Raw genomic sequence first — 26,114 nt, forward strand, 5'->3', positions numbered from 1 at the left:
GGAGGGCGGCGGTGCAGCGGGAGGGAGAAAGAGGGAGGGAAGCGAAGTTCGGTTGCGCCGCGCTGCGTGTTCAGCAAGGGTGGGGGTGGGGGAGCCGGGCCTAGGGGCCATGTGGAGGCTCCGGGCCCAGCTGCCCGCCCAGTTCTGACCCGGGCCGGCTTCTTCCTGCCCCGTGGCCCCGGTGCTTCTCTGCACCCACTTCTCCGAGCTCTCCCCTTTCCTCTCTCCCTTGGTGTGTGTCCTCAGAGACCGGTCTGGCACCCGAATGCCTGTTGACCCTTTCCGGGCAATATTTTCCCTTACCTGCCTGATTATTCCTTTCCCAGTTTTTTTTTTTTTTGTGTGTGTGTGTGTGTTTTTAATTCGATGAGTAGAGAATGTGTATCCAGACAGCAGGCTGTGAGGCTCACCCTTAAGATGGGGCCTGTTTCCAGATGAAATCAGAGGAAAGTTCCTCGTTTTTCATAACTTCACATTTAAGGGGTACAGGAAAAATGACGATAAGTCCCCTAGAGTCTGGACTTCTGCATAAAAATGTGGGGTGGATTGGTTGAAATAGCCCGTGCGGGTCGTGTTTCTCTTTGGTGTCCCTCTCCTGTTGGAATGGAGAGCAAAGGGGAAGGTGTCTCATACTTGACATCTTTGAAAGGTAATAGATAATACGTCTAAATAACACTAACCAAATGTATTTATTTGCATTAGTTAGACAAATCATGTAAGGAGAAAATAGTGAAAAGGCCTATTTTATACAAACTGCTCTTGAGTGATTTTTTTTTTTTGCCCTTATATGTGATAGGTTTCATTACTACTTTTCTATCCTTAACTTTCCATAGAAAAGATTTTTTTTTCCGCTGGTATAGATTGATAGTATTTCCATGTGGAGTATATTTCTGTTCCTGCTTTTGCTATTTTGCAAGAAGCCTCTTATGTAATTGCTAGCATTATTTAGTAGCATGTAGTTAATAAAATAATTTAAAGAGTTGTCTTCTGTGATTGCAGAACTTGTTGGTGGTAAGAAACTCTCTGCTTTTGGTTTTTCCTGTTAACTTTTCAGGGAAAGAAAAGCTTTTGGACAGAGCTTTTTGCAGGGTAAAGGACTGTGTGTTACATTTTTTGAAAAACAAAGGGAGTAGTTTTGGGGCTCTGTTTTAGAAAAGATTGAGTGTGCTTTTTGGGAATCCACTGTGTTTAGTGGACAGCTCAAGTCCAAAGTGTATAGGAGCCGTTAGTGTGTTAACTGTTGGCTATTAAATATAAAGTCATTTGCTTTGACAGGTTTACCATGACAATTTCTAAGTATTTGTCATTTCCCCCCCTATCATTGTTCCCCACTTGACGAACACTCACAACTAAAATAGAGGGCTTGTTTCCTAAGTCTGTTTTAGGTTTATAAGTAATACACACTCGTACAAGATTACCTGCTTCTATGAGATCAAAAGCCACTCGTGAGTGTCATTCCATTTGGACTAAGGTGGTTGGTTTTTTTTTTAAGTTAGAAAAAATTTTTACTTTTTACCCTGTCATAACATATTCATTTATTCAACAAATAAGTATTGAGTAACAGGCACTGTTGTAGGTACATTAAAAAAAATCTTCTGACTACGAAATTGTCAAACTTGCTTTAATTCTGGGGGATCTAATGTGAAGATTTGGGCACTAAGAATGATGTTAATAGGAAAATCTGTAACTTGTTAAATGCTGAGGCTGCGTGAGTAGATAGATGACTTCCTTAATGTAACATTTTTACAGGAGTCTTGAAGTAGATATTTTGGAGTTTTCTGAGGCATTATGATATGTCCTAAAAAAATTTAAGTTTTCCCCAGTGTTTTGATGCTTCATAAGCTATCCTCAATTGACAGAATTCCCAAGAGATATATTCATTTACCAATGCATCTTTCTTAACAGCCCACTTTCCTTGTGGAACTGTCCAGAGTGCTAGCAAATCCAGGAAACAGTCAAGTTGCCAGAGTTGCAGCAGGTCTACAAATCAAGAACTCTTTGACATCTAAAGATCCAGATATCAAGGCACAATATCAGCAGAGGTGGCTTGCAATTGATGCTAATGCTCGACGGGAAGTCAAGAATTATGTAAGTAACTTTTGTCTCTTTTTGGTCATGTAGCATAGGGAACAAGAAAAATCTCTTGTCAGTTCTTTTATCATTTACATGGGATAGAGTTGATGGTATAATAGGTTTCTGGTACCTAAACTTCACTTGAAGATAAAAATGGTATTTGATTTGTCTCATTTCAGCTTGTCCATTCCCATTAATGGATTGGAATTCTTTTAAGATAACTGAGGTAGACTACAGCAGTTTGGGAAACTTTAGGTAGATGCCAGAATTTGTAGAATCTCTGGAGAATTGTAGTATACAAATTGATGGTTCCCAAACTTGGATTATCCAAATCACTTAAGGAATTTGTTAGTATGTTTTCAAGCTCCCTCCAGAAATTTTGATTTGGAGTGTGAGACTCAGGGATATTTTTTAACCTGTCTTCCCAAGTGGTCCTTCTAGTCAGCCAGCACCCAGCTCTTGTTGAAATTCTGCTGTAGATAATTCTTGCTGTTCGGTGGCTTAGGCATGCTACTATGTGGAGTCAGAAGGTGAATTAAATCATTTCTTGGGCCATTGAAGCCCAGAGAATTTATGAAACAAGATTGACATTAATGGGGATTTGATCAAATATTTAGCAAATTACGAAAAACTTTCTTTAGAAACACCGGGCTTTTGATCAAGGCATTTATTTATTTATTTTTTTTTTAAAAATATATTTTATTGATTTTTTACAGAGAGGAAGGGAGAGAGATAGATAGTTAGAAACATCGATGGGAGAGAAACATCGATCAGCTGCCTCCTGCACATCTCCCACTGGGGATGTGCCCGCAACCCAGGTACATGCCCTTGACCGGAATTGAACCTGGGACCCTTCAGTCCGCAGGCCGACGCTCTATCCACTGAGCCAAACCGGTTTCGGCTTGATCAAGGCATTTAGAGTAGGCTGATGGATTTTGTGGAAAATTGAATGTACCTTGTTATTCTGCATCATGGAGTTCTTGTGGCTTTTTTTTTTTTTTAATATATATTTTTATTGATTTCAGAGAGGAAGGGAGAGGGAGAGAGAGATAGAAACATCAATGATGAGAGAGAATCATTGGTTTCCTCCAGCACACCCTTTACTGGGGATCGAGCCTGAAACCCAGGCATGTGCCCTTGATCGGAATTGAACCCAGGACCCCTGAGTCCAGAGGCCAACGCTCTATCCACTGAGCCAAACCAGCAAGGGCTTCTTGTGACCTTTTTATTGTTGTATTAGAAATTCATATTTTTAGATGTAGCAAAAGATTTGGAATATATGGACAGATGTGTTTTGCTTTAAAAAAAAAAAATAATGGAGCTTTTTTTTTTTACTGTCCTACATATATAAGGCACAGAGTGAGTAAGTCACGCATCATTGGTCCTTGGTATTTGAGGGAAAACTGGTGGGGGATTCTTGTGTGTGTACTTGAGCAGGTATGGTTATGCACGTCATATTTGCCATTTCTTGGTTCTAGGTGTCAGCATTAGGTAAATTATCGCCCCTTTCCACAGTAAGTTCTCTTCCTAGTTATATATGTCTTTCTCCAGTCTGGCATAGATATATCCATGATAAGGAATTAAGTTATGAAAGGCAACTTATTTTGTATAGTCTTTGAAATATATAGAACTATTTTTATGTACGTTGGGTCTGCTTATGTAGTAACATTTTAATCCACCCTTCAGTTTGATATAAATGTTTATTTCATCAATCACTGCAAATCTTTTAAAAAATATATATATTTTATTGATTTTTTACAGAGAGGAAGGGAGAGGGGTAGAGAGTTAGAAAGATCGATGAGAGAGAAACATCGATCAGCTGCCTCCTGCACACCCCCTACTGGGGATGTGCCCACAACCAAGGTACATGCCCTTGACTGGAATCGAACCTGGGACCCTTCAGTCCGCAGGCTGACACTCTATCCACTGAGCCAAACCGGTCAGGGCAATCACTGCAAATCTTGATTCCTATACTGTAGCGCCCAAATTGAGAAAGGACATGATTAGAACTGTAACTGACTTATTTATTTGTTATTTTTAAAATAAATTTTTATTGATTTCAGAGAGAAAAGGAGAGAAACATCAATGAGAGAGAATCATTGATTGGCACTGCCCCCTACTGGGGATCGAGCCCACAACTTGGGCATGTGCCCTTGATCAGAATCAAACCTGGCACCCTTTAGTGTGTCGGCCGACCCTCTATCCACTGAGTCAAACTGGCTAGGGCTTGACTTATTTTTTTGTAACATCACTCTTGACTTAAAAGTTTTTCTGAAATTTGAGTAAGAACTTGTTGAGCCCTTGTGCATGAAGAAAAAAAAATAGCAATTATTGCCCAGCCAGTGTGGCTCACTGGTTGTGTGTGGTTGAGTGTTGACCTATGAACCAGAAGGTCACATTTCCATTCCTGGTCAGGGCACATGCCCGGGTTTCTGGGCTGGATCCCCAGTAGGGGGCATGGAGGAGGCAACTGATCAATGATTCTCTCTCATCATTGATGTTTCTCTCTCTCTCTCCCTCTCCCTTCCTCTCTGAAGTAAAAAAAAAAAAAGAAAAGAAGAAGCACATTTTTGTCATTAATGCTTTCTCAATGCTGGTGGTTATTTTTTGAAATCTGGGTCTTGGACACAATTGAGAACTAGTTTCTTATTTTTCTTATTTCAGGTTATTGCCTATTATCATTAGGGTCACCCTAGTTTTTTTAAAACATAACTTTTAGTACTCCAGAGTTGGATGTTTGTAGCCTCTAAATCACCTGAAGTAATAGCAATTCTTGAAGCAATTTAAAAGGAGAAAAGTAAAGGTAGATGGGGTTCAGTACTCTCTACTTATGTTCCAGGACAGTGGTCGCCAACCGGTGGTCCACGAACCACTGATGGTCCGTGAGGTCCGAAAGGTTGGCGACCGCTGTTCTAGGAGATGGTGCAGTATAATAGTATAAAGGCACCCTGGACTGGAGCTCTTGGTCAGACTTGGGTTAATGACTCTTCAACCCCTGCCATTTTGGACAATTCATCTTTACCCCTCCTACTCTCTTATTTATTTTAGAGAGAGAGAGAAACATCAATTTTTGTTGTTCCACTTATTTATGCATTCATTGGTTGATTCTTGTATGTGACCTGACCAGGGATCAAACCAAAACCTTGGCATATTGGGATGACGGTCTAATCAATTCAGCTATCCGGCTGGACTTTCCCTTAGACTTTTTTTTTTTTTAAATATATTTTATTGATTTTTTACAGAGAGGAAGGGAGAGGGATAGAGAGTTAGAAACATCAATGATGAGAGAGAAACATCGATCAGCTGCCTCCTGCACCCCTCCGGCTGGGGGATGTGCCCGCAACCAAGGTACATGCCCTTGACCGGAATCGAACCTGGGACCCTTTAGTCCGCAGGCCGATGCTCTATCCACTGAGCCAAACCGGTCAGGGCTCCCTTAGACTTTTGACATACAGTTCTGTTACAGTGCACTCTAGCTTTAGTAGCCCTAGAGAGCAAAACCTTTATTTAGAATCAGAACTGTTTGTTTATTGGGTAGAGCTGTTGGGAGTATACTGTATAAGGGGGAAATTTGGGGGGAGTTCATTATTATTAGCTACAAAGCAGGATACTAAGTGACCTGACCCAGTCAGCAGAGTTGGCCTGAATAATTGGCAGCTACTCTTTGTCCTGTGTTCATGCCAGGAACAGTTAACTGTTTGCCTTTTGAGTGGACTGGTGATTCTTAGTTCATTGACTAAATAAGTTGATCATGGTAATAATTAACCCTGGATCCATTGTGGCTTCAGCCTTTGTCTGTACATGTGCCTTTACCCATTACATAAATGCTTGTATGAATACCATTTCAAACAAGATATGTTTAATGATAAGTGGATTTCATTTTAATTGGCATATCTGACTAGTACTTGGTACCTGTTGATGGTGGAGAGAACAGTTCTTTGATTTTGGGGGGAAACAGATCAAATCCTTTCAAATTGGAAGTTAAATAAGGATTGGTTCTTAGGTATTGGTAACATCAGTAACTTTATGTCTGCATTTAATGATGTTACTATGAAAGTCACCCAGGGTGCTAAATTGTCAGTGACTAGAAGACAGAAGGTGTGTTCCACATTTCATGAGTGGGAAAATCTCTTCCTTGAATCAGGTTAGATTAGGAATCAGATCCACTTTAGTGCCCCAGAGTTAGTTACCTTCATCCTAAAATCCCACCCTTTACACAAAACAAAGCTGTGAGCATCCTTCCATTATACCGGCAAGGAACATAGAAGACTAATTTTGTCATCTCTTTCGCCTTTTAATGCTATCTCTTTTCTAAGTGCGGCTTTTTTTTCTACGTTGAACCATTGAAATGAGTTGTCTGGCTTAGGAGAATTCCAATTGGTAGTAGGGGTCGGGTTTTTTGTTGCTGTTTTTCTGAGGTCTGAGGCAATGTTGATTGTGCTGGGATTGGTATTGAGGCTGGCTTTTTTTTTTTTCTTTTTCCGACAACTGACTTATGCTGTATATGCCATTTTCTACTTTTTTGTGTTATAGAAAACTCAGAGATGGATATGAGGTGTTTAAATAGTATTAGAAATTAATATCTTTCATCTTGTTTTTTGGTGTATGTGTGTTGCTTGCAGGTTTTGCAGACTTTGGGCACAGAAACCTACCGGCCTAGTTCAGCCTCGCAGTGTGTGGCTGGCATTGCTTGTGCAGAGATCCCAGTGAACCAGTGGCCAGAACTCATTCCTCAGCTGGTGGCCAATGTCACAAATCCCAACAGCACAGAGTACATGAAAGAGTCGACATTGGAAGCTATTGGTTACATTTGCCAAGATATCGTAAGTGCTGCCTCATGTTATCTAACGTACATAACTATGATTTCATCTAGTTGTTACGTGCATTTATTAGGATGATCTTTACCATATTAAAAAGAAAACCAAGCTACTGCAAAGTGTTTTGAAAGTAGAACTGCTTTATTTGTTAATTTAGACTCCTAAATTAGCATATCCTCACATTGTTAATCATGTCCTAAAATTAAGAGACTTGAGGGTCAAAAACTCCATGTGTTTGGAGAGACATAGATTCTGGACTTTTAAGGATATTCTTTATTTGGAGCATCCTGATCTGATCCTTTCTCATGATCCTCAGTGTACCATGGGTGCTTTTACATTTTCATTGACTGTTTGTAGAAACAGTTTGCCAGCTCTTTTAATTGGTTTAGTCATTGGAGCCACAGCACAGTATATTAAATGCAGCCTTCCTAGGACTGTTGGTGCTGCTGAAATTACCACCCTTGGTGGCTGAGGTTTGTATGTGTTTTGGGGGAGTGTCTGTTTTGATACACAGATTTGAAGCAAAGCAGCTCCTAGCACTTGACATGGGCTTAGATTCCCTAGATGTGTGCCTAGGTATTGATTCTTGACCCTCGGATGTTCTGAAGCTATACTTCAGTTGGGAGAGGTGACCTGGGGGCAGGGGGAGGGATCACACTGCCATTTCCATTTGCACAGAACGGGGGAAACACTATTACCTCATGTCCAGAATCATGCTAAGAAGTCAGAGATGAAGTTGATGAGTTCAACTTGTTTTGGATCAATTTAGGACTACCAGCTGCCTGGGATATTTTGTCCCTAAATGGAAATGTGTGCCGAGAGATCAGAGAAAGTCATTATCCTCACTCAAGTGGATTTTACACTTAAAAAGACGGCTGATTAGTCATGAGTTCATTATTATATTTATTGCGCTTCTCCTCGTTTCAGGACCCAGAGCAGCTACAAGATAAATCCAATGAGATTCTGACTGCCATAATTCAGGGGATGAGGAAAGAAGAGCCTAGTAATAATGTGAAGCTAGCAGCTACTAACGCACTCCTGAACTCATTGGAGTTCACCAAAGCTAACTTTGACAAAGAGGTAAGTTCAAAGGGTGAGAAGTGAGAGTTAGAGTTAAATGAAAGTTTTTTAAGTTTATGATTTAGAAAGAACTGTTTTGTTTAGAGGCATTCCTTTTTTTAAAACCATATATGAGTGTTTATTCCAGTACTGCCGGCAGTATGGGAAAGCCCCCCATAAACCAGCTGCTAATATGGGGTAGGACAAGGATTACATGGGGAAGTAGTAGGCTGGGGTGGGACTCCACTGTTTGGGCAACAAGGTTGCTAATTTTTACATGACAATAGGCAGTTCTTGAATGAGAATGGTTCCAAGGTTGATTCCCAGGTCCCGGGTTGATAGAGGCATTCATTTCTAGTTAACGTTTGTGAGAGGTGGCCAGGGAATAGGTGTTTGCCATTTTTCATCAGGCTTTGGGAATAATGTGACCTAAAGGATTTCTAAGCTTAGGATTTTCCTTTTTTCAGTACAAAGTGTACTTGGGAATCCCCTCCCCCAACCCCCTTAATTAGGGCTTTTCAGTTCTGACCAGTGTGGCTTGGTTGGAGCATCCTCCTGTGCACCAAAAAGGTGGTGGGTTCAATTCCAGGTTGGGGCACTTAGGGTGTGATCCAGTCGATGTTTCTCTCACATTGGTGTTTCCCTCCTTCCCTTCTTCTCTATAAAATCAATTTTTAAAAAACATCCTCGGGTGAAGATTAAAAAAGAAAATAAATTGGACTGTTTCATACCTCCTGAGGAAGGTGCTTTTGAAAATTAATATATAAACAAAGTTTATTTTGCCTGAAAGTACTTTCTCATTATTTACTTATTTTTAATTGTGTTAAAATAGACAATAACATAACATTTACCATCTTACCCATTTTTAAGTGTACAATTCAGTAGTGTTAAGTGTATTCACATTGTTTTGCAACCAATTTCCAGAACTTTTTCATCTTGCAATTGAAACTATATCCATTAAACAATGCCTGTTTTCCCCTTCCCTATTCCTGGCAACAATCTTTCTACTTTCTGTTTCTATGATTACTTAACTTTCTGTTTTTGTGATTACTCTAGATAGCTTATATAAGTGGGTCATACAGTATTTGATTTGTCTTTTTGTGACTGTTCTATTTCACTTAATATAATGTCTTGGGTTCATGCATGTTGTAGCATGTGTCAGAAGTGTTGACCCATGAACCAAGAGGTCGCTGGTTTGATTCCCAGTCAGGGCACATGCCTGAGTTTCTGGCTCGATCCCCAGTAGGGGCCATGCAGGAGGCAGCCAATTGATGTTCTGCTCTCACATCACATCGATGTTTCTAGCTGTCTCTTCTCCCTCTCCTTTCCTTTCTAAAAATCAATAAAAACAGAAAAAATAATAGTCCATTGTATGTATATACCACATTTTGTTTATCCATTTATCTGTCACTAGACATTTGGGTAGCTTTCTTCCACCTTCTATCGAGAATAACGCTGCTCTCAACATGGGTGTATGTGTATATAAATCTTTGAGACCCTGCTTTCAGTTCTTTTATATGTACATCCAGAAGTGGAATTGCTAGATCATATGGTCTAAAAGTATTTTTGTATATATTTTGGCACTTTAACTGGGCTTTTTGCCATTACTTGGCCTTATAGTGGACAAAGAAGGGAGGTCTAAAGAAGGCCAAAGCAAACTGAAATTCTAATTGCTTAGAAAATAGGGGTTTTCCTTTTAGATTTCAGATGATTTAGGACAATAGCAAAATTCATTATTCTATTCTATATCTTGCCACATTTGATGTGGATTTGCCACCTTTCAGGAAACCAGTTTTGTCTCTGAAATAAAGCAGATGTTTTGAATTCTCTTAATTTTTAAATACAAAGAAACAGATTTTCCTACTGTAGGTGCGCTATTTGTTTTTATTAATCCTCACCCAAGGAATTTTTTTAGAGAGTGGAATGGAGGGGTGGGGGTAACATCAATGCGAGATTAATGGTTGCCTCCTGCACGCATCATGGATCAAACCTGCAATCCAGGTAAATGCCCTTGACCAAGAATCGAACCAGAAACCCTTCCAACCACTGAGCCAAACCAGCCAGGGTGGGACTTCCTTTGAGGGCAGGTCATATAGTAGACACTGGGGGCAAACTCTATAGCCTTCACAGTGCTATTACTGTGTCAAGGTAAAGCTGCTTGATTGGTCCAGGATTGTGTGGGTTCCGGAGAGAGTAAGGTTTTTCTTGAAATAATAGCCTAGCAATTTTCATATGTATGGTTTATACTCTTCTAATTCCCTTTTATTTCTGCAGTCCGAAAGGCACTTTATTATGCAGGTGGTTTGTGAAGCCACACAGTGTCCAGATACGAGGGTAAGTATGAGGTCATTGAATTATCTGTCTTGTCTTCTTTCCTAGGAAATGCCAACTCTAGCATTGTAGTTTGAAATGTTGAGAATCAGGTGACTTCAGAAATAAGGTTTGACCAATAAGAATTTTTCTTCAACATTAAAGAAAAGGAAAGAATAGGACTTGGAAAGTTGACATATTAGAAGCTGACATCTTGAAAGGGTTTAGGGGAGAAATGGTTTTTGATCCACCTTGCTGCTTAATTGCAGTAATTTTTTAATTGATTGTTTTCCAGTGTAGCCATTGAAACAGCTTTGCTGTTGCTGTAACCTAATCTTGACCCTTGAAGTAACATCTAGTCCAGCGGTTCTCAACCTGTGGGTCGCGACCCCTTTGGTGGTCGAACGACCCTTTCACAGGGGTTGCCTAAGACCATCCTGCATATCAGATATTTACATTACGATTCATAACAGTAGCAACATTACAGTTATGAAGTAGCAACGAAAATCATTTTATGGTTGGGTCACAACATGAGGAACTGTATTTAAAGGGCCAGAAGGTTGAGAACCACTGATCTAGTCTAAGTGGTATTAGTGAGTTTTGTCCTGCTATGGCTTACATGGAGGAATGATAACCCAAATGTACCTAGCTTGACCCTTTAGGTTATTGACCCATTTGAGTGAAGTAGTTACTTTTGTCTAATTGCCTTTTTAACTAAACTAAATGGTAAACCATTTAATCTGCTCTTTGTAAAAGGTTCGAGTGGCTGCCTTACAGAATCTGGTGAAAATAATGTCCTTGTATTATCAGTACATGGAGACATACATGGGTCCTGCTCTTTTTGCAGTAAGTATTTCTATTTTATGTGTTTGAGCATGTAGCTAATTGCAGAGCCCATCATTCTTATTTGGGTTTTTTTTGTCATTTCTATAATTTTTTACTTGAAATTATTAAATCAAGCAAATTTCTTGAGTTCCAGTGTTATGTTTATGTTCATTAGTAGTGTGCCAAGAAAGCTTGGCTGTTTCTGCTGGTAAAAAGAGTATATTTTTAAAAATCTGTTTTCTTTTTCTACCTTTCACTTCAGACAGCTTTTATAAATCTACATTTTTGAAAGTTGAATGTCTGTGGTTAGAGGAGGGGGTTGAACCAGCACTTATGTGGGGCCTGTGTTGCCATGTTTTTTCTCTTAAGATCACAATTGAAGCAATGAAAAGTGATATTGATGAAGTGGCCCTACAAGGGATAGAATTCTGGTCCAATGTCTGTGATGAGGAAATGGATTTGGCCATTGAGGCTTCAGAGGTGAGCCTGGGAGACAAGACAGTTGGTTTAGGGGGGAGAGCTGTTACTCTGACTGGGCTTTGGGGATTTATCTCCTTTGTGGGTATGATTGTTCTCCTCTGGGAAAGCTTTATTCTGACTGGACTTGGTGGGTATCTCCATTTGTACAGCTGTCTTTCTGCTAGCCAAAGCCACTTATGAGGGAGACGGATCAATCATGTGGCATCTCATGTTTTCCCCAATCAGCCTGGCATGATTTATTATAAATACTCATTTTAGTACTGTGACCACAAGGGGGCAGCAGGCAATCACAGTTTAACAAAGTGACATCTGGTGCTAAAGTACTTCCTTTTGGAAGTCCTAATGCAAGTATGGGATGTAGAAATCGATAGTTTACTAACTTCAATGAAGAAATTAGATATGGAAAAAGGAGTTAGTTCTGCACTTGGAATCTTTGTTTCCCATCTTGATTGTCTTCGTGTACTTCAAAAAGCACAAATCTTATTTTGGCATTCTTAAGGTCACAGATGACACTGTGTTAATATAAATTGAGCTTATGAAAAAAGAGCATAATTCTTAAGATTGCCTTGGTCCTTTAAGGCCTAAAAGAATCTCATTGAAGTAGACCAAAAAATAAATGCCTTCAAAGATCAGAACAAATGTTACCATTTGTTCCATGTATTTCTGTACAGATCCCTGGGCGGCTCTCATTGTATGCCTTAGTATCATAGCTTGTTTGTTGCCATCCAGAATTTGCTCTATGTTTGTCCTCAGGCAGCAGAACAAGGACGGCCCCCTGAGCACACCAGCAAGTTTTATGCCAAGGGAGCACTACAGTACCTGGTTCCAATCCTCACACAGACACTAACTAAACAGGTGAGTTACCTTCCAATTCTAGCCAGGTAAGTGATGAAACCTTGTTATGGGTTGGTTTGCTGTGGAACAGTTTCCAAGAAAGAATTCAGCAACTCTTCAACTGGTTGATATTCTGATATAGATGACTCGGGAACTGCTGAGCTGGATCTATAAGATCCTCTAGGCTCTGAGTTGTTTGTAAAGGAGAACTTTGCAGTTTTGAGCAGGAATGAACCACATACTGCTCTGATTTCCTGAGTGCTACGTTGTTCAAACTAGCAGAAGAGACTTGAGCTACAAATGTTATGGTGAAGAAAGGTTGGGAAGATAGAGGTGCAAGTTTTAAGCCACTCAAATACAAGTAATGAGACTTCATGAAGAAGTGGATCTAATGAGTAAATATAGAAACTCTTTTATATGAAGTGTATCTTGGTTGCAATCATTCCCTTTTGAATTTATGCCTTATAGTTTTCCTTGGTGAGGTGTTTTGGAAAATTGTTTCTATTGCCTCATCTCTTCTGGTGCATGTAAAATGTTACCAAAGAGCTGGCAGTGCTAGTGCTCTGAGGCAGCAGTGCTATAACTTCCAGCAAAATGTCTTTGTACACAAGAGTATAATTTGTTTTGAGGAAGTACATGACTCTTTCAATCTCAAAAGATATGTGGAAATGTGTCTGGTTTGAAATGGACTAGGTGTTCCCTTAAAACTTTATCTCATCTCTCAGTTTTATAGTTGCCATTTTTTATCTTTTGACCTTAGTATTTTTGCTTTTGTATATTTTGGTTGTACTTTCCTGGTTTGGGAACAAATCATTATTTAGGTATGTAATTATCTGAAACTGCATAGGCACCTTAAACTATGTATATAACTAGAATCATATACATTTTTGTTCTGCCTTTTACTCTGTAAGTCTGAGATCATTCTTCTTGTTAGATGTAGTTGAAGTTTGTTCATCTCATTGTGTAATACTCCAGTGGCTCTTCCCTCCACCTGGATCTTATTTAACAAAGTCTGTGCTGTGATGAATCTTTGTGGAAGAGCATCTATATATATAAAAGCCTAAGCGACTGGCCGACCGGTAGCTATGACACACACTGACCACCAGGGGGCAGCTATCCTATATAATAAAACCATAATATGCAAATGGACTGAACTGCATAACAACCAGTTGCTATGATGCACTCTGACCACCAGGGAGCAGACGCTCAATGCAGGAGCTGCCCCCTGGGGGTCATTGCACTCTCACAGGGGGAGCGCTGCTCAGGAAGAAGCCGGGTTCACAGCAGTGGTAGCGGGAGCCTCTCCCACCTCCATTGTGGGCAGGCGATAAGGAGCCAGGGGTCCCGGACTGCGAGAGCCCCAGACTGCGAGAAGGATGTCTGACTGCTGGCTTAAGCACGATCCCCCTGGCAGGCAGATATCCCTCGAGGGGTCCCGGACTGTGAGAGGACACAGGCCCGGCTGAGTGCCTTCTCTCGCCACTCCCCCACCCCCACCCCAGTGCACAAATCCGTGCACCGGGCCTCTAGTAGATATATAAAAGCCTAAGTGACTGGCCGACCGGTAGCTATGACACACTGACCACCAGGGGGCAGATGCTCAACACAGGAGCTGCTGAGCTGCAGTGACTTGGCAGCTGCGGTTCTCAGGTGATACATCAGGAACCAAAGAAGAGGGAGCCCGATTCCAGGATGGGTCACCCGAGAACCACCCTCTCGAAATCCGGGACTCCTCGGGGGATGTTGGAGAGCGGGTTTCGGCCCGATCCCCACATGCCAGGCCTAGGGACCCCACCAGTGCATGAATCCATTCACCAGGCCTTTAGTAAAATATAAAGGTTTTGTTTTATTTTCATCCACGTAGCTTAAGTTCTAATGACATTTGGGAATAGCCAGAGTACCTTGTGAATGAAAGTGATTTTCCTTTTTTTTTTTTTTTTTTTTAAAGCAAAACCTTAACTAGTGCTACATTCTTTCTCCAGGATGAAAATGATGATGACGACGACTGGAATCCCTGCAAAGCAGCCGGGGTGTGCATCATGCTTCTGGCCACCTGCTGTGAAGATGACTTTGTCCCCCATGTCCTCCCCTTCATTAAAGAACACATCAAGAACCCTGATTGGCGGTACCGGGATGCAGCAGTGATGGCTTTTGGCTGTATCTTGGAAGGACCAGAGCCCAATCAGCTCAAACCACTAGTTATACAGGTGAAGCTGAGGAAGTTTTGGGGTGGGAAATGAGATATTTATTGTTTGTTTAAATTATTTGCTTGAAAGTGTGCCTTTATTTTAAAAAACAAAGCTGTAAGTAGTCACCCACAAAAGTTATTTCTAGATAGCTATTTGCTGCCAATGAAGGGTAAAACATATTTCTTTGTGAATGTTCAAAAAATATATTTAACTTTTTTTTTTTTTTTTTTTTTTTTTTTTTACAAAAGACATGACTTGAAAAATGCAGAAAAGGCCAAAATGAACAAGTCATCTCTAATTCCCTTGCCTAGGGATAACATTCTAACTCTTGATATTTATTTTCAGTATGAATATACTATGTGCAACTGGATGGAGATCTTACTGTGCAAATAATCTTTTAACTTGTTTTTTTCTCTTAATACTGTATCATAAACATTTCTTTGTAATTTTTAACGATGTGACTGTTCTGTCCCTGGGACAAAATGACATTTACGTAATGAAAATTCTTAGGGAAATATTGTACTTACTTTGCTATTTAAGATGATAGAAGTCCATTATAATTGAGTTTAATATGTAGAGAACTCAACCTTTCAGTATATAGTCAAATATAGCCATCATAGCTGCTTCCTAGGATCTCAACCTAAGTAATTTAGTAAGGACTGTTGCTGAAAAGTCACACCAAATCCTGAAGAAAACTGTATACTGGAATTTGGTGTAGAGAGGACTTTTCCCTTTACTTACTTTTATTTATTATATTATGGATATTTGACAAGCATGTCTTTAAAATGACAAAACCATCTTGATGCTTTGAGTTAAAACCTAACCATTAGAATTTCCTCTTCTGAGGTATTAGTCAACATGAGTTTTAATCTTTGTTTTGCCTTGCTAATAACTATATTGTATTTTCAGGCTATGCCCACCCTAATAGAATTAATGAAAGACCCCAGTGTAGTTGTTCGAGATACAACTGCATGGACTGTGGGCAGAATTTGTGAACTGCTCCCTGAAGCTGCCATCAATGATGTCTACTTGACTCCCCTGCTGCAGTGTCTGATCGAGGGCCTCAGTGCTGAACCCAGTGGGCTTTCTCTAGTCTGGCTGAAGCTGCTTATGAAGCTGAGTGGCTTCAAATGTGTGCTGGGTAAGGGAATTTTTCCTGGTGAGATAAGGATCTTGGCTAAATCATTGGCAAGGAAATATGAGGTGTGGGAGAGAAATGGGTCTGCCTCCCTGGAATGCTTTTTCTGAATAGCATCTCCTTTCTAATTTCTTCAATTAAATGTGGGGGAGATGTCAACTGCATTAGCCAGTAGGAGCTGTTGACTCATGGTGACTGGTTCAGTTCCTCAACCATTTAAAACAGTCATGCTAACCCAGTGGGAAAACTATCTGGACTCCATTTTCTTCTTCAGTTGCTTGGGGAGAAGAAATTTAGATTAAAGTAGAGAGTTGCTAGCTACAAAAAGTACAATTGCTGAGAAGGGGACAAGAGGAAAGGAAGGTAGGCGGTGTAAGTGCTGAGTCAATATGGGCTGAATGTAGTTCACTAGGGACATTTGGGGGTGTGGGGGAGGAAGTTCAAATAAGGAAATGGGGGGGGCTAAAAGCCTTTCTATGATTAGAAGTAGAAGTGGCAGGCATTTGTGGTAGATGAAAGTACTCTGCTGCTTAGAGAGTTTTGGGCCGCACAAACATATATAAATAAGTAAACATTTAATTTTAAGGATCCCTATAAAATGTTGTTTTGAGATGACCTTGACCGAAAAAGTTGAGAATTCACTAGCATTGATATATTCTAAGATCAGTTGGAGAGGAACACTGCCCAAGGTATCTTAAGGGAAAATGAGGTGATCCTAGGGTAGGGTTCTTTGCAGGACCAGTATTAACTCTCTTTGGTTTTAAGGCTTTCTCTAGTCTGGCTGAAGCTGCTTATGAAGCTGAAGATGTAGCTGATGATCAGGAAGAACCAGCTACCTATTGCTTGTCTTCTTCTTTTGAACTAATAGTTCAGAAGCTCCTGGAGACCATGGACAGGTAACTTCTTATTAGGTGTCTCTGCATTCAACTCCTGCCTTCTGTGTGGGGGGTTGTCTGACCTAGTCATAGAAACATAATAATAGGAGGAATTAGAAGAATCCTATAGTAGATTATTTGTTTAAATAAGAGAGAGAATAAAAAGAAAAAGAAACCATTAAGGAAGGGGGCTATATATAAGTTCTTCAGGCTTACCTTGTTTATTTCCACTTCTCTGTTCAAAGTTATATATAAAGGCATCTCATAGATTAATGAGGAAATTTTAGATGCCTTTTTCTTAGCTACTCAGGCAACCTCTTTAATTGTCCACATAGGTTCTTCATCATATTTATCTAACTTTTTCTTATAATTATAGCCTATTTCCAAAAAAGGCCATTCAGTAGTTTAACCAGGTCTGGAGACCATAATGAACACAGTCATTGGCTCAAAGGTTGAAAATTTATTTCCTGGCTGTATTTTGTTGCCACACTCAAATAGGTATGCCACCATATCAGTTTCTGAGTTCTTTAATGGCAAAATGTTATTAATTTTTTAGATATATTTTTACTGATTTTAGAGAGGAAAGGAGAGAGAGAAACAAACATTTGTGTGAGAAACATTAGCCACCTCCCACATGCACCCTGACCAGGAATCGAACCCGTAACCCAGGTATGTGCCCTGACTGGGAATTGAACCGGTGACCTTTTGGTACACTGGAGGACGCTCAACCATCTGGGCCATAGCAGCCAGGGCCTGATTTCTTATTTTTGATGAAACAATGTTTACATTATACCAATTTCTCTGTTCTTTCTCAGTTGGGACTTTATGATTTTTGCTGGTTTTTGCTTGCAGACCTGATGGACACCAGAACAATCTGAGGAGTTCTGCATATGAATCTCTGATGGAAATTGTGAAAAACAGTGTCAAGGATTGTTACCCTGCAGTTCAGAAAACTATTCTAGTCATCATGGAGCGACTTCAACAAGTACTTCAGATGGAGGTGAGACTTAGGGCGTTCCTGGCTGTTGGCAGAAAGGGTGCAGTACTTCTAACACAGCTTTGCTTTCAAGGCTGTTCTTTCTTTCGGTGTTAAGTATATATTTTCTCAGGAAGATATAATGCTTATGCAAAGAAGTGTTGTAATTTAAAGTTTGCATTGCTTGTCACAGTTTACTCATAAATGTGTGTGGGGTGTTTTTTGTTGTTTGTTTTTATTGATTGGTTTGTGGGAGAGAGAAAGAAATATCAAATTATTGTTCCACTTATGTATTCATTGGTTCCTTCTTGTAAGTGCCCTGACCTGGAATCAAACCCACAACCTTGGAGTATCGGGAGAATGCTCTAACTCAGCAGTTGCCAACCTTTTGGACCTCACGGACTGGTGGTCCGCCGACCACCGGTTGGAGACAGCTGCTTTAAACAACTGAGTTACTGACCCCAGGGCACATGGGTTACATTTTACTTACTTTCCTACATTAGCATCAGTAAAGCTTATTTAATGGTCCTGGCAAACCCAGCAAAAATGGAAACATTGAGGGACCGTAGAGCCTCTTTAAAAAGTATCTATTCAGAGCATGATAATCTTCTTTTCCTTGTAGTCACATATCCAGAGCACATCGGACAGGATCCAGTTCAATGACCTTCAGTCTTTACTCTGCGCAACTCTTCAGGTATGATGGTGGCCTGTCGCACTCTCCAGGGAAGAGAATCATATCCCAGGATAACAGGGTTATGTGCACCCTGAACTCTGAAATGGTGCAGGTGATGCTTATGAGAAACTTCTCTGAAGGATTGGCAGAATAGTTTTTCATTTTCCTGTCTCTCTCCATCAAGAAGGCATTTGTCTTCTGCACACTGTCGGGAAGAAAACTGCTCCTCCTTGCTATGATGGTCCTCCTTGCTATGATGGTCCTCCTTGCTATGATGGTCCTCCTTGCTATGATGGTCCTCCTTGCTATACAGCGTTTTTTGTTTATTTGAATTTATGAGTTATTTGAGTTGAACAGGATACACCTGAAAGCAAAAATCTCAACAGACTGATAAGAATGCTTCTTTACAGCTGTTTAGCGTCGGCGCAACTTTTAGTCTTTGGTTTTCATTGGTTGTCCCAGTGTAGTCCAGTAGATTTGGTTCCCAGCTGTAATTCACCCAGCTAAAAATAAAGCCTTGAGTCTCTACCATCATACCTTGAGTTAATACCTAGTGTTGGCAGTAGCCGTTTTCTGAAAAGCCGGGATAATTCAAATGTCACTCCTCATGACAAGTCATGCAGTGGCTGAGGGTTTTTTACTAAAGAACAGGAAAACCCTGGAACTTGCCCGATCCTTAGGTGGGCACTAGATTTTAGTATTGAGTGATGCTTACTAGGTAACCTTACTTCTCTTACTCCAAACTTAATGTTTTTAAAATATATTTTTATTGGTTACAGAGAGGAAGGGAGAGGGAGAGAGAGAGGTAGAAATACAATGATGAAAGGGAATCACTGATCGGCTGCCTCCTGTATGCCCTGCACTGGGGTTTGAGCCTGTAACCCAGGCCTGTGCCCTGACTGGGAATCGAACCGTGACCTCCTGGTTCATAGGTTGATGCTCAATCACTGAGCCATGCTGGCTGGGCCAAACTTAAAGCATGACTGTTAAGAGGTGTTTCCTTATTCATCAGACAAGTACAGGAATTATTTAGTAACATTAGTTGAAACAAATTAAAGGTTAAGGGAGGGAAGTTGGCGGAATATTAAATTAGGAAAAGGCAGGTTGGCTTCATTTTATCAAGACTGTTTCTTGACCGTTATCTTGACCATTAGGATATATGAAGGGTTGTTATTATTGTTGTTTTATGAATAAGAACTACACTGAGTGGCCAGATTATTATGACCACCCCATCAGTACTTCATTGACACTTCCAAAAATATTGAATATTGAAAACTTCCTAAGCAAATACTCTCAAGGTTTTATTATTATTATTATTTGCATAACTAATTCACTTCATTGTACTGATGGGGTGGTCATAATAATCTGGCCACTCAGTATATATGATATGTTCTTTAAAGCAGAAGTAATAAGACTGGAATATGGAAGCTGCTGATGGGTTTGTCAGACATAAAGAGTTGGTTTTATGCACCATGGAAGATCATCGTGTGTGTTCTGAATTGGGAAATAGAAGGGATATTAGAATGTACTTTGCAAGTGATTTGCACTGACAAAACATTTGAGCATAAAAGGTGTTTTTGGCCTTTTATATTTATCCTGACCTAAGGATATTTTTTACATTGCTTTTTCAGAGAGAGTGGGAAGAAACGGAGGGGGTGGGTGGGGAGAGAGAGAGAAACATCTATTTGACTGGCTGTCTCCCACACGTGCCCCACCTACGGGCGGGGAGTGAACCTACAACCCTCTGGTATGCAGGCTGACGCTCTAACCATTGAACCATGCCAGCCAGGACAGTATATTTGGCTTTTTTAAGAAAAAATTTCAAGGGACTTAATTGTGTTGTTTTTTTTTTAAGTATAGTGTTCTGATTGGAGGGTTTGGAATCAACAGATCCTGAACTCTTGTTCATTTCACAGAATGTTCTCCGGAAAGTGCAACATCAAGATGCTTTGCAGATCTCTGATGTCGTCATGGCTTCCCTGTTAAGGATGTTCCAAAGCACGGCTGCATCAGGGGGAGTACAAGAGGATGCCCTAATGGCAGTTAGCACACTAGTGGAAGGTCAGTGAGCAGACATCAGGCAGGGAATGTTTTTAGAATGCAAGAGCTACGATGCCATGAAGAATTTTTTACTGTGGAAAGCGTAGTTCTGTTTTCTCATTTACTGCGGCATGAGTCAGTTCAAGTTAAATTGAATGTGATTGTAAAATTGTGCATGACTGCCTTGCCACTTAATCTCCTTGAAGTAAATGGGGAGCCAGTTTGCAAATCAGATTGGCAACCTTTTGGGGGGAAACTGTTATCATCTTCCTAATGTGTATCGGGTTTCTTTTCTCCCTGAAAGTCTACTTGATTATTGAGGTTTGGCTCCTATCAAGGATAGAGGAAGCAAAGGTTTCTATTTTCTTTCCTGGAACTTGTTACCTCTTGGTTTGGGTTGTAATGCTTTGGACTCGGGTTGACACATCATAGTGCCTGGTATGGGATGGAACAAAACAATGAGTGAGTTCTTGGAATTTCTGGTTGTTACATGACTTAGTAGGAGAAGCCACATCAGACTTAAGACTCTTTGAAGGGTCATTAAAAATACATTAAAGAGCAGTTTAGAAACCTGGAATGCTTCTTCCGGCGATGCCTGTACCTGAGAACCACTCCCCTGAGGACCAGACCTATTTCTAGCTTAAAGAGCATGTGTCTAGCTAGTCTGGCATCATGGGACCACCCTAACGGAGCACAGCGGTTCATTTTGGCTCCTGGAGTGGCTGATTTGGATATGCATCCCAGTCTGCTTGTCCTGACTGGCTTAAGTAAGTCCTTAATGGAATTGCCTAGGGACCCAGTTGTAAGCTGGCTTCCAAGAGGACATGTTATAATCAGATGAAGAGGCAGTATTGCTAGCTCAGCCAATTCAAATTAACCTTGACATTCCTAGGAGGCCCTACCACTTGGTTGTTTGAGCCAGAGTGAAATCCTACTCTGGCCATGTGGCGTGGAGTCAGGCCCTTCCAGCAGTTAAAATTTGGTTTGTCTGAGGCAGCCTTAATGTCTTAATGATAGTCGGTAATGAACTCACCCAACCTGGTGAGTTTGGGACTGCTAGCATGGTTATTTTTGCTCACTTCTGTGATATCCTGTGGTGGTAATAGTTTGTTTCTTTACAGTGTTGGGTGGTGAATTCCTAAAGTACATGGAGGCCTTTAAACCCTTCCTGGGCATTGGATTGAAAAACTATGCTGAGTACCAGGTAGGCTATACATTTCAAAATATAGTTGACCTTTGAACTGCTCAGGTCTACTTGTATGCAGACATTTTAATACGTTGGAAATTTTTTTTGGAGATTTGCAACAGTTTGAAAAAACTTGCAGACATGGATCACATAGCCTAGAAATGTTGAAAAATTAAAAGAAAATTAGTTGTGTCATGAATGCATAAAATACATGTAGATACTAATTTATTTTATCATTTACTATCACAAAATTATGTCTGTTATAAATATAAAGAGTTAAACTTTATCAAAAGTTATATACACAAACATACATGGCGACAATCAAGAGAAATGTAAACAGAAATAAAGAGGCAGTGTTAAATCATAATTGTTTGACATTAACTACAACAGAACTATTACCGTAATTACCTCATAGCCACCTTCTGTTGTCATTGCAGCACGCTCCAGTGCTGTGAAAAAGTTATATGTGGATTTTGGACTGTACCTGGGTTGGAACCCCAACCTCCACATCATTCAAAGATCAATTATAATACATTTATATTCTCATTTATACCTAATAGTCATTCTGGTACAAACTCGGTTTCCTGTAGCGCAGGTAGTTCTTCCCTGTGTATCGACCCAAGTATTGAGCTATTTTATTTGTTGCTCTGAGTGTCTGAACAAAAGTAGTCAGTGAGAAGCAGGATATTAGCTGCCTAAAATAGAGTAGTACTCTAATAGCAGTACTGTTTTTTTTCCTAAGCCAGCTACCTCCACCATCACCATCCCTGGTGAATATTGTCTTTTCTTAGTGATATCTCTGATAGTCTTAGTTCTCTTCCTGCCATATTCATTAAAATGAGCAAATCTCAGAGAGGGGGGATGTTTTTTTTCTTTGACTCTAGGTTCAAGTGTTAAAGGACCAGCAGCTAGGTAAACAGTGCTTCACCCCTCCCTGCAGGCAGTCTTTTCTGTTGGGAAATCATTTCCTTGCTCCTCTGCAGGTTTGCTTGGCAGCAGTGGGCTTGGTGGGAGACCTGTGCCGTGCGCTGCAGTCCAGCATCCTGCCCTTCTGCGACGAGGTGATGCAGCTGCTGCTGGAAAACTTGGGGGTGAGTGAGTGAGTTGCCACACACAGCTGTCCGCCAGCCTCCGGGGAGGCGTCAGGCCCCGAAGTGTGGCTGTGGGCTTATGAAGAAGGGAATTACTCATTTTCACAAGACAATTCTAAAGTCAGATTATAAAATTAAAGGAAAGCATGGAACTTGGAGAGGAAAACCAGTACAATGCCAAGGAAAGTAACTATAGAATCCCTCTATCCAGAGGTAACCATTGTTAAGTTGTGTGTATACACCCAGCATATTAAGTTGCTTTTTTTTTTTTTTTTAAGAGTTTTTGTCTTGGGTAGAACAAATTGTGACTTTTAATAATTTGCTTTTCCTGGTTATTTTTCCTTGTCAGAATGAAAATGTCCACAGGTCTGTGAAGCCACAGATTCTGTCAGTGTTTGGTGATATTGCCCTTGCTATTGGTGGAGAGTTTAAGAAATACCTAGAGGTTGTATTGAATACTCTTCAGCAGGCTTCCCAAGCCCAGGTAGACAAGGTAAGCTTAAAGCTATCTTTCAGTCCAGCCCCAATTAGAGGAGTAGAACTTTGACAAACATACTATAACTAAAAATGATCAAGATGATGGAAATTCTTTCCTTTGTGTCTTACAGTCAGACTATGACATGGTGGATTATCTGAATGAACTAAGGGAAAGCTGCTTGGAAGCCTATACCGGAATTGTCCAGGGATTGAAGGGAGACCAGGAGAACGTACACCGTTGAGTATACAACCGAACTTACATAGTCCAGGGTGCACTTAGTCAGATGGGCTGTGTCTTTCCTTCTGTAGCTTACTTGTAGACTAGTACCTATTGCTTAAGGAAGGGGAGAAGGAGGAACAGTGCCCTTATGAAGAGAGGAGCTTTGGTGAGGTGGGGGGGAGATACAGACTTTCATTATTTTGCTCCTTCTTTGCTACATTATCTCATTCCTTGAGCGTTGCAAGGGATGGGATACAGCAAGGCTATTGCATCTGCACCAACCTAAGTGGCAGTTGTTGATACACACGCCCTCCTTGTGCAACTGAATTGAGTGATTGGGGGATTTTTGTCTTTTACCCCTTCGATATCATGGGCTTTGTTTTTGCTGTATTATATCAGCTTAATAGAAGAAGAATATCTGCTTTTTCTGTTGACTTGAGAAATGGCATGTTAATCTGAGAAAGAATAATTTGGTATAATTATATTCAACTAGTTCTCTAGCCTGACACCTGCCTGATGGGGTTAGAGTATTTGGAAATTTTGAAATGGGGTATAGCCCTGCCAGATATGGGACAAGTTCATCAGACCATCTCTTTCTTTTATAGCGGATGTGATGCTCGTACAACCCAGAGTAGAATTTATTCTGTCTTTCATTGACCACATTGCTGGGGATGAGGATCACACAGACGGAGTAGTAGCTTGTGCTGCTGGACTGATAGGGTAGGTTATACCTGGCTTCTAATAGCTGAGTTTAGCTTCTGGTGGAAAGTGAGAGGACATGTTAAAAAAAAAAATTGGGGGAGGCGGGTAGACTAGAGGGTAATTATCCACTTTGGTACAGAGGAGATTTCTTTCATAGAACCCATGGTGTCATGTTTTGAGTTCTCACAAATAATAATTCATTTAAGACATTAGCTCTACTAGCTTCATTTCAGACCCTCCAGATTTCTAATTTCTTCCCACTAAACTCCTTATGAAGTGAAATAGGTATAAAAGCAGCATTAGATCTATGTCCATCCCATATTCTGATGTTGGTCAACAAATTGAGGGTTTCTGAACCATCATTTAAAGAAAGAACATTGGTTTTGAGAAGCTCAAAGACTTGGGTTCTAGTTCTGATTTTACCATGAAATAGCGGTGGGATGATTGACTTTGGTAAGTCATTCTACCTCTTTAGACCTCATTTTTTCATCTTTTGAGGGCAGGTGTTAGACTTACCTATTTATAAGATTTCTTTCAGTTTAAAAAAGTAAATGATAGAAGAAACCCATAGCTACCTTAGCACTGGTTTCGGAGGCTTAACACAATTACTGAGCTCAATACATCAGGCCAGGAGCTCATTTTCCGGTGTGTTTATTTTGCACAGGGACTTATGTACAGCATTTGGGAAGGATGTCCTGAAATTAGTAGAAGCTAGGCCAATGATCCATGAACTGTTAACTGAAGGACGGAGATCGAAGACTAACAAAGCAAAAACCCTTGCTACATGGGCAACAAAAGAACTGAGGAAACTGAAGAACCAAGCTTGGTAAGAGCTTGTCTTTACTGCCCTCTTTCTTGTACTTTCTTGGGAAGGAGGAGCGTTTATTTAGATTGTTCTGACAAAGACTTCCTTTCATTTGGTATTTTGTTTTGTACTGTTTGCCATATAAGTGCGTCTGAGCTGGGCCTTTGTTCCTAAGCTTTGTACTAGTGGAAGGGTCAGACAACCTCAATCTTCCCTTGAGCCAAATATTTGATTCCTCGTGGTGATGAAGAACAGAACTTTTATAACTAGAATTCACTGAAGTGCCCACATTTTGGGCCTTAATAAAGTCCTCAATAATGGCATTTCCCCTAATTCTCTTTTCTACTCTCTATTCCCTTCCCCATGCCCTTTTCTTTCTTGACTGCTGTGCTTTTAGACATTGCTTAGCGCTTAGCTCTACGGAAGATATCCAAAGTCAGAGTTGTCTGACCCCTGCTTGGCAATGTAGTTTTAATTTATTTTTCTCTCACATACTCAGTTATTTTACTTTACAGATCTCAGTAAAAATGGCTATTTTGAATTTTATCTTTTTACTTTCCCTTCCACCTTCGGATGTGCCAATAAATGGCACATAGGAAGGCAAGAAAAATAATCAGTCCTTGAAAAGTTGACAAATTCATTTCTGGCCTCTGAGCACTTAATTGTAGGAATCAGAGGTGTTTGGCTCTACCAGCTGTATGTGATCTCAAAGATTGACCTTTTTTCCATCTATTTTTAGATCTTGTTACCATTGGGATGATAACCTGAGACCCCCACTGGAAATCTCCAATCTTTTGAAAAACCCGGAAGTGAGGAGTGTGCACGGATGCTGAATGTTTGGGAATGAAAGGATGAGTGAGTGAGGCTTGAAAACACACCACATTGAAAATCCTGTCACAGCAGCAGCCGCAGCCGCCAACAGCAGTGCTGTTAGTGAGCTAAGTAAGCACTGACTTCGTAGAAAACCATAACGTCGGCCATCTTGGAAGAGAGAATACCGATGGATTTACTTACTTACAAAAGAAAGCTGTCTCTTCCCAGGAGAGGCTAGAACTAGCCTTTCTGTCTTTTGGCCGGTGTTGAGTGAGTGGAATGACTAGTTTGCGAGAGGAGGAGGAGGAGGAGGAGGAACTGGGTTCAGCTGTGGTGCTTTGTTGTAAAAGGCAGCCTGGCCTTTGCTACTGATAAGAAAGATGGAGCCTGGGTCTCGAGCCCACCTTTGGTGTACCTTTGCCATACGGTACTGTATGTGCCGGCTAAAAGGAGGGCGAGGGATTCTTTACAGTCTGAGAATGAGTGTGTGTGAGTGAGGCGGTATCCACATTCTCAACTTCAAGTCATTGC

General features: G+C 40.6%; 1 protein-coding gene across 1 annotated transcript in view; it reads left to right on the top strand.

Annotated features, from left to right (window-relative positions):
- The window catches only part of KPNB1 (karyopherin (importin) beta 1), a 26,236-nt gene extending 584 nt beyond the window's left edge, over window positions 1–25,652 (top strand). Inside the window, exons 3-23 of the mRNA XM_005861923.2 lie at window positions 1,906–2,088; window positions 6,696–6,896; window positions 7,818–7,970; window positions 10,224–10,283; window positions 11,016–11,105; window positions 11,454–11,564; window positions 12,318–12,419; window positions 14,381–14,605; window positions 15,497–15,665; window positions 15,706–15,728; window positions 16,491–16,621; window positions 17,453–17,600; window positions 18,199–18,270; window positions 20,166–20,310; window positions 21,411–21,493; window positions 22,459–22,566; window positions 22,916–23,059; window positions 23,175–23,280; window positions 23,869–23,983; window positions 24,630–24,791; window positions 25,510–25,652. Of these exons, the coding sequence (XP_005861985.1) occupies window positions 1,906–2,088; window positions 6,696–6,896; window positions 7,818–7,970; window positions 10,224–10,283; window positions 11,016–11,105; window positions 11,454–11,564; window positions 12,318–12,419; window positions 14,381–14,605; window positions 15,497–15,665; window positions 15,706–15,728; window positions 16,491–16,621; window positions 17,453–17,600; window positions 18,199–18,270; window positions 20,166–20,310; window positions 21,411–21,493; window positions 22,459–22,566; window positions 22,916–23,059; window positions 23,175–23,280; window positions 23,869–23,983; window positions 24,630–24,791; window position 25,510 (2,532 nt within the window). The 3' untranslated portion in view covers window positions 25,511–25,652. The remainder of the gene's footprint in view (window positions 1–1,905; window positions 2,089–6,695; window positions 6,897–7,817; window positions 7,971–10,223; window positions 10,284–11,015; window positions 11,106–11,453; window positions 11,565–12,317; window positions 12,420–14,380; window positions 14,606–15,496; window positions 15,666–15,705; window positions 15,729–16,490; window positions 16,622–17,452; window positions 17,601–18,198; window positions 18,271–20,165; window positions 20,311–21,410; window positions 21,494–22,458; window positions 22,567–22,915; window positions 23,060–23,174; window positions 23,281–23,868; window positions 23,984–24,629; window positions 24,792–25,509) is intronic.
- Window positions 25,653–26,114: the final 462 nt, after the last annotated feature.

Source organism: Myotis brandtii, unplaced genomic scaffold (genome assembly GCF_000412655.1).
Source record: "Myotis brandtii unplaced genomic scaffold, ASM41265v1 scaffold157, whole genome shotgun sequence".
In the NCBI taxonomy this organism is placed as follows: Eukaryota; Metazoa; Chordata; class Mammalia; order Chiroptera; family Vespertilionidae; genus Myotis; species Myotis brandtii.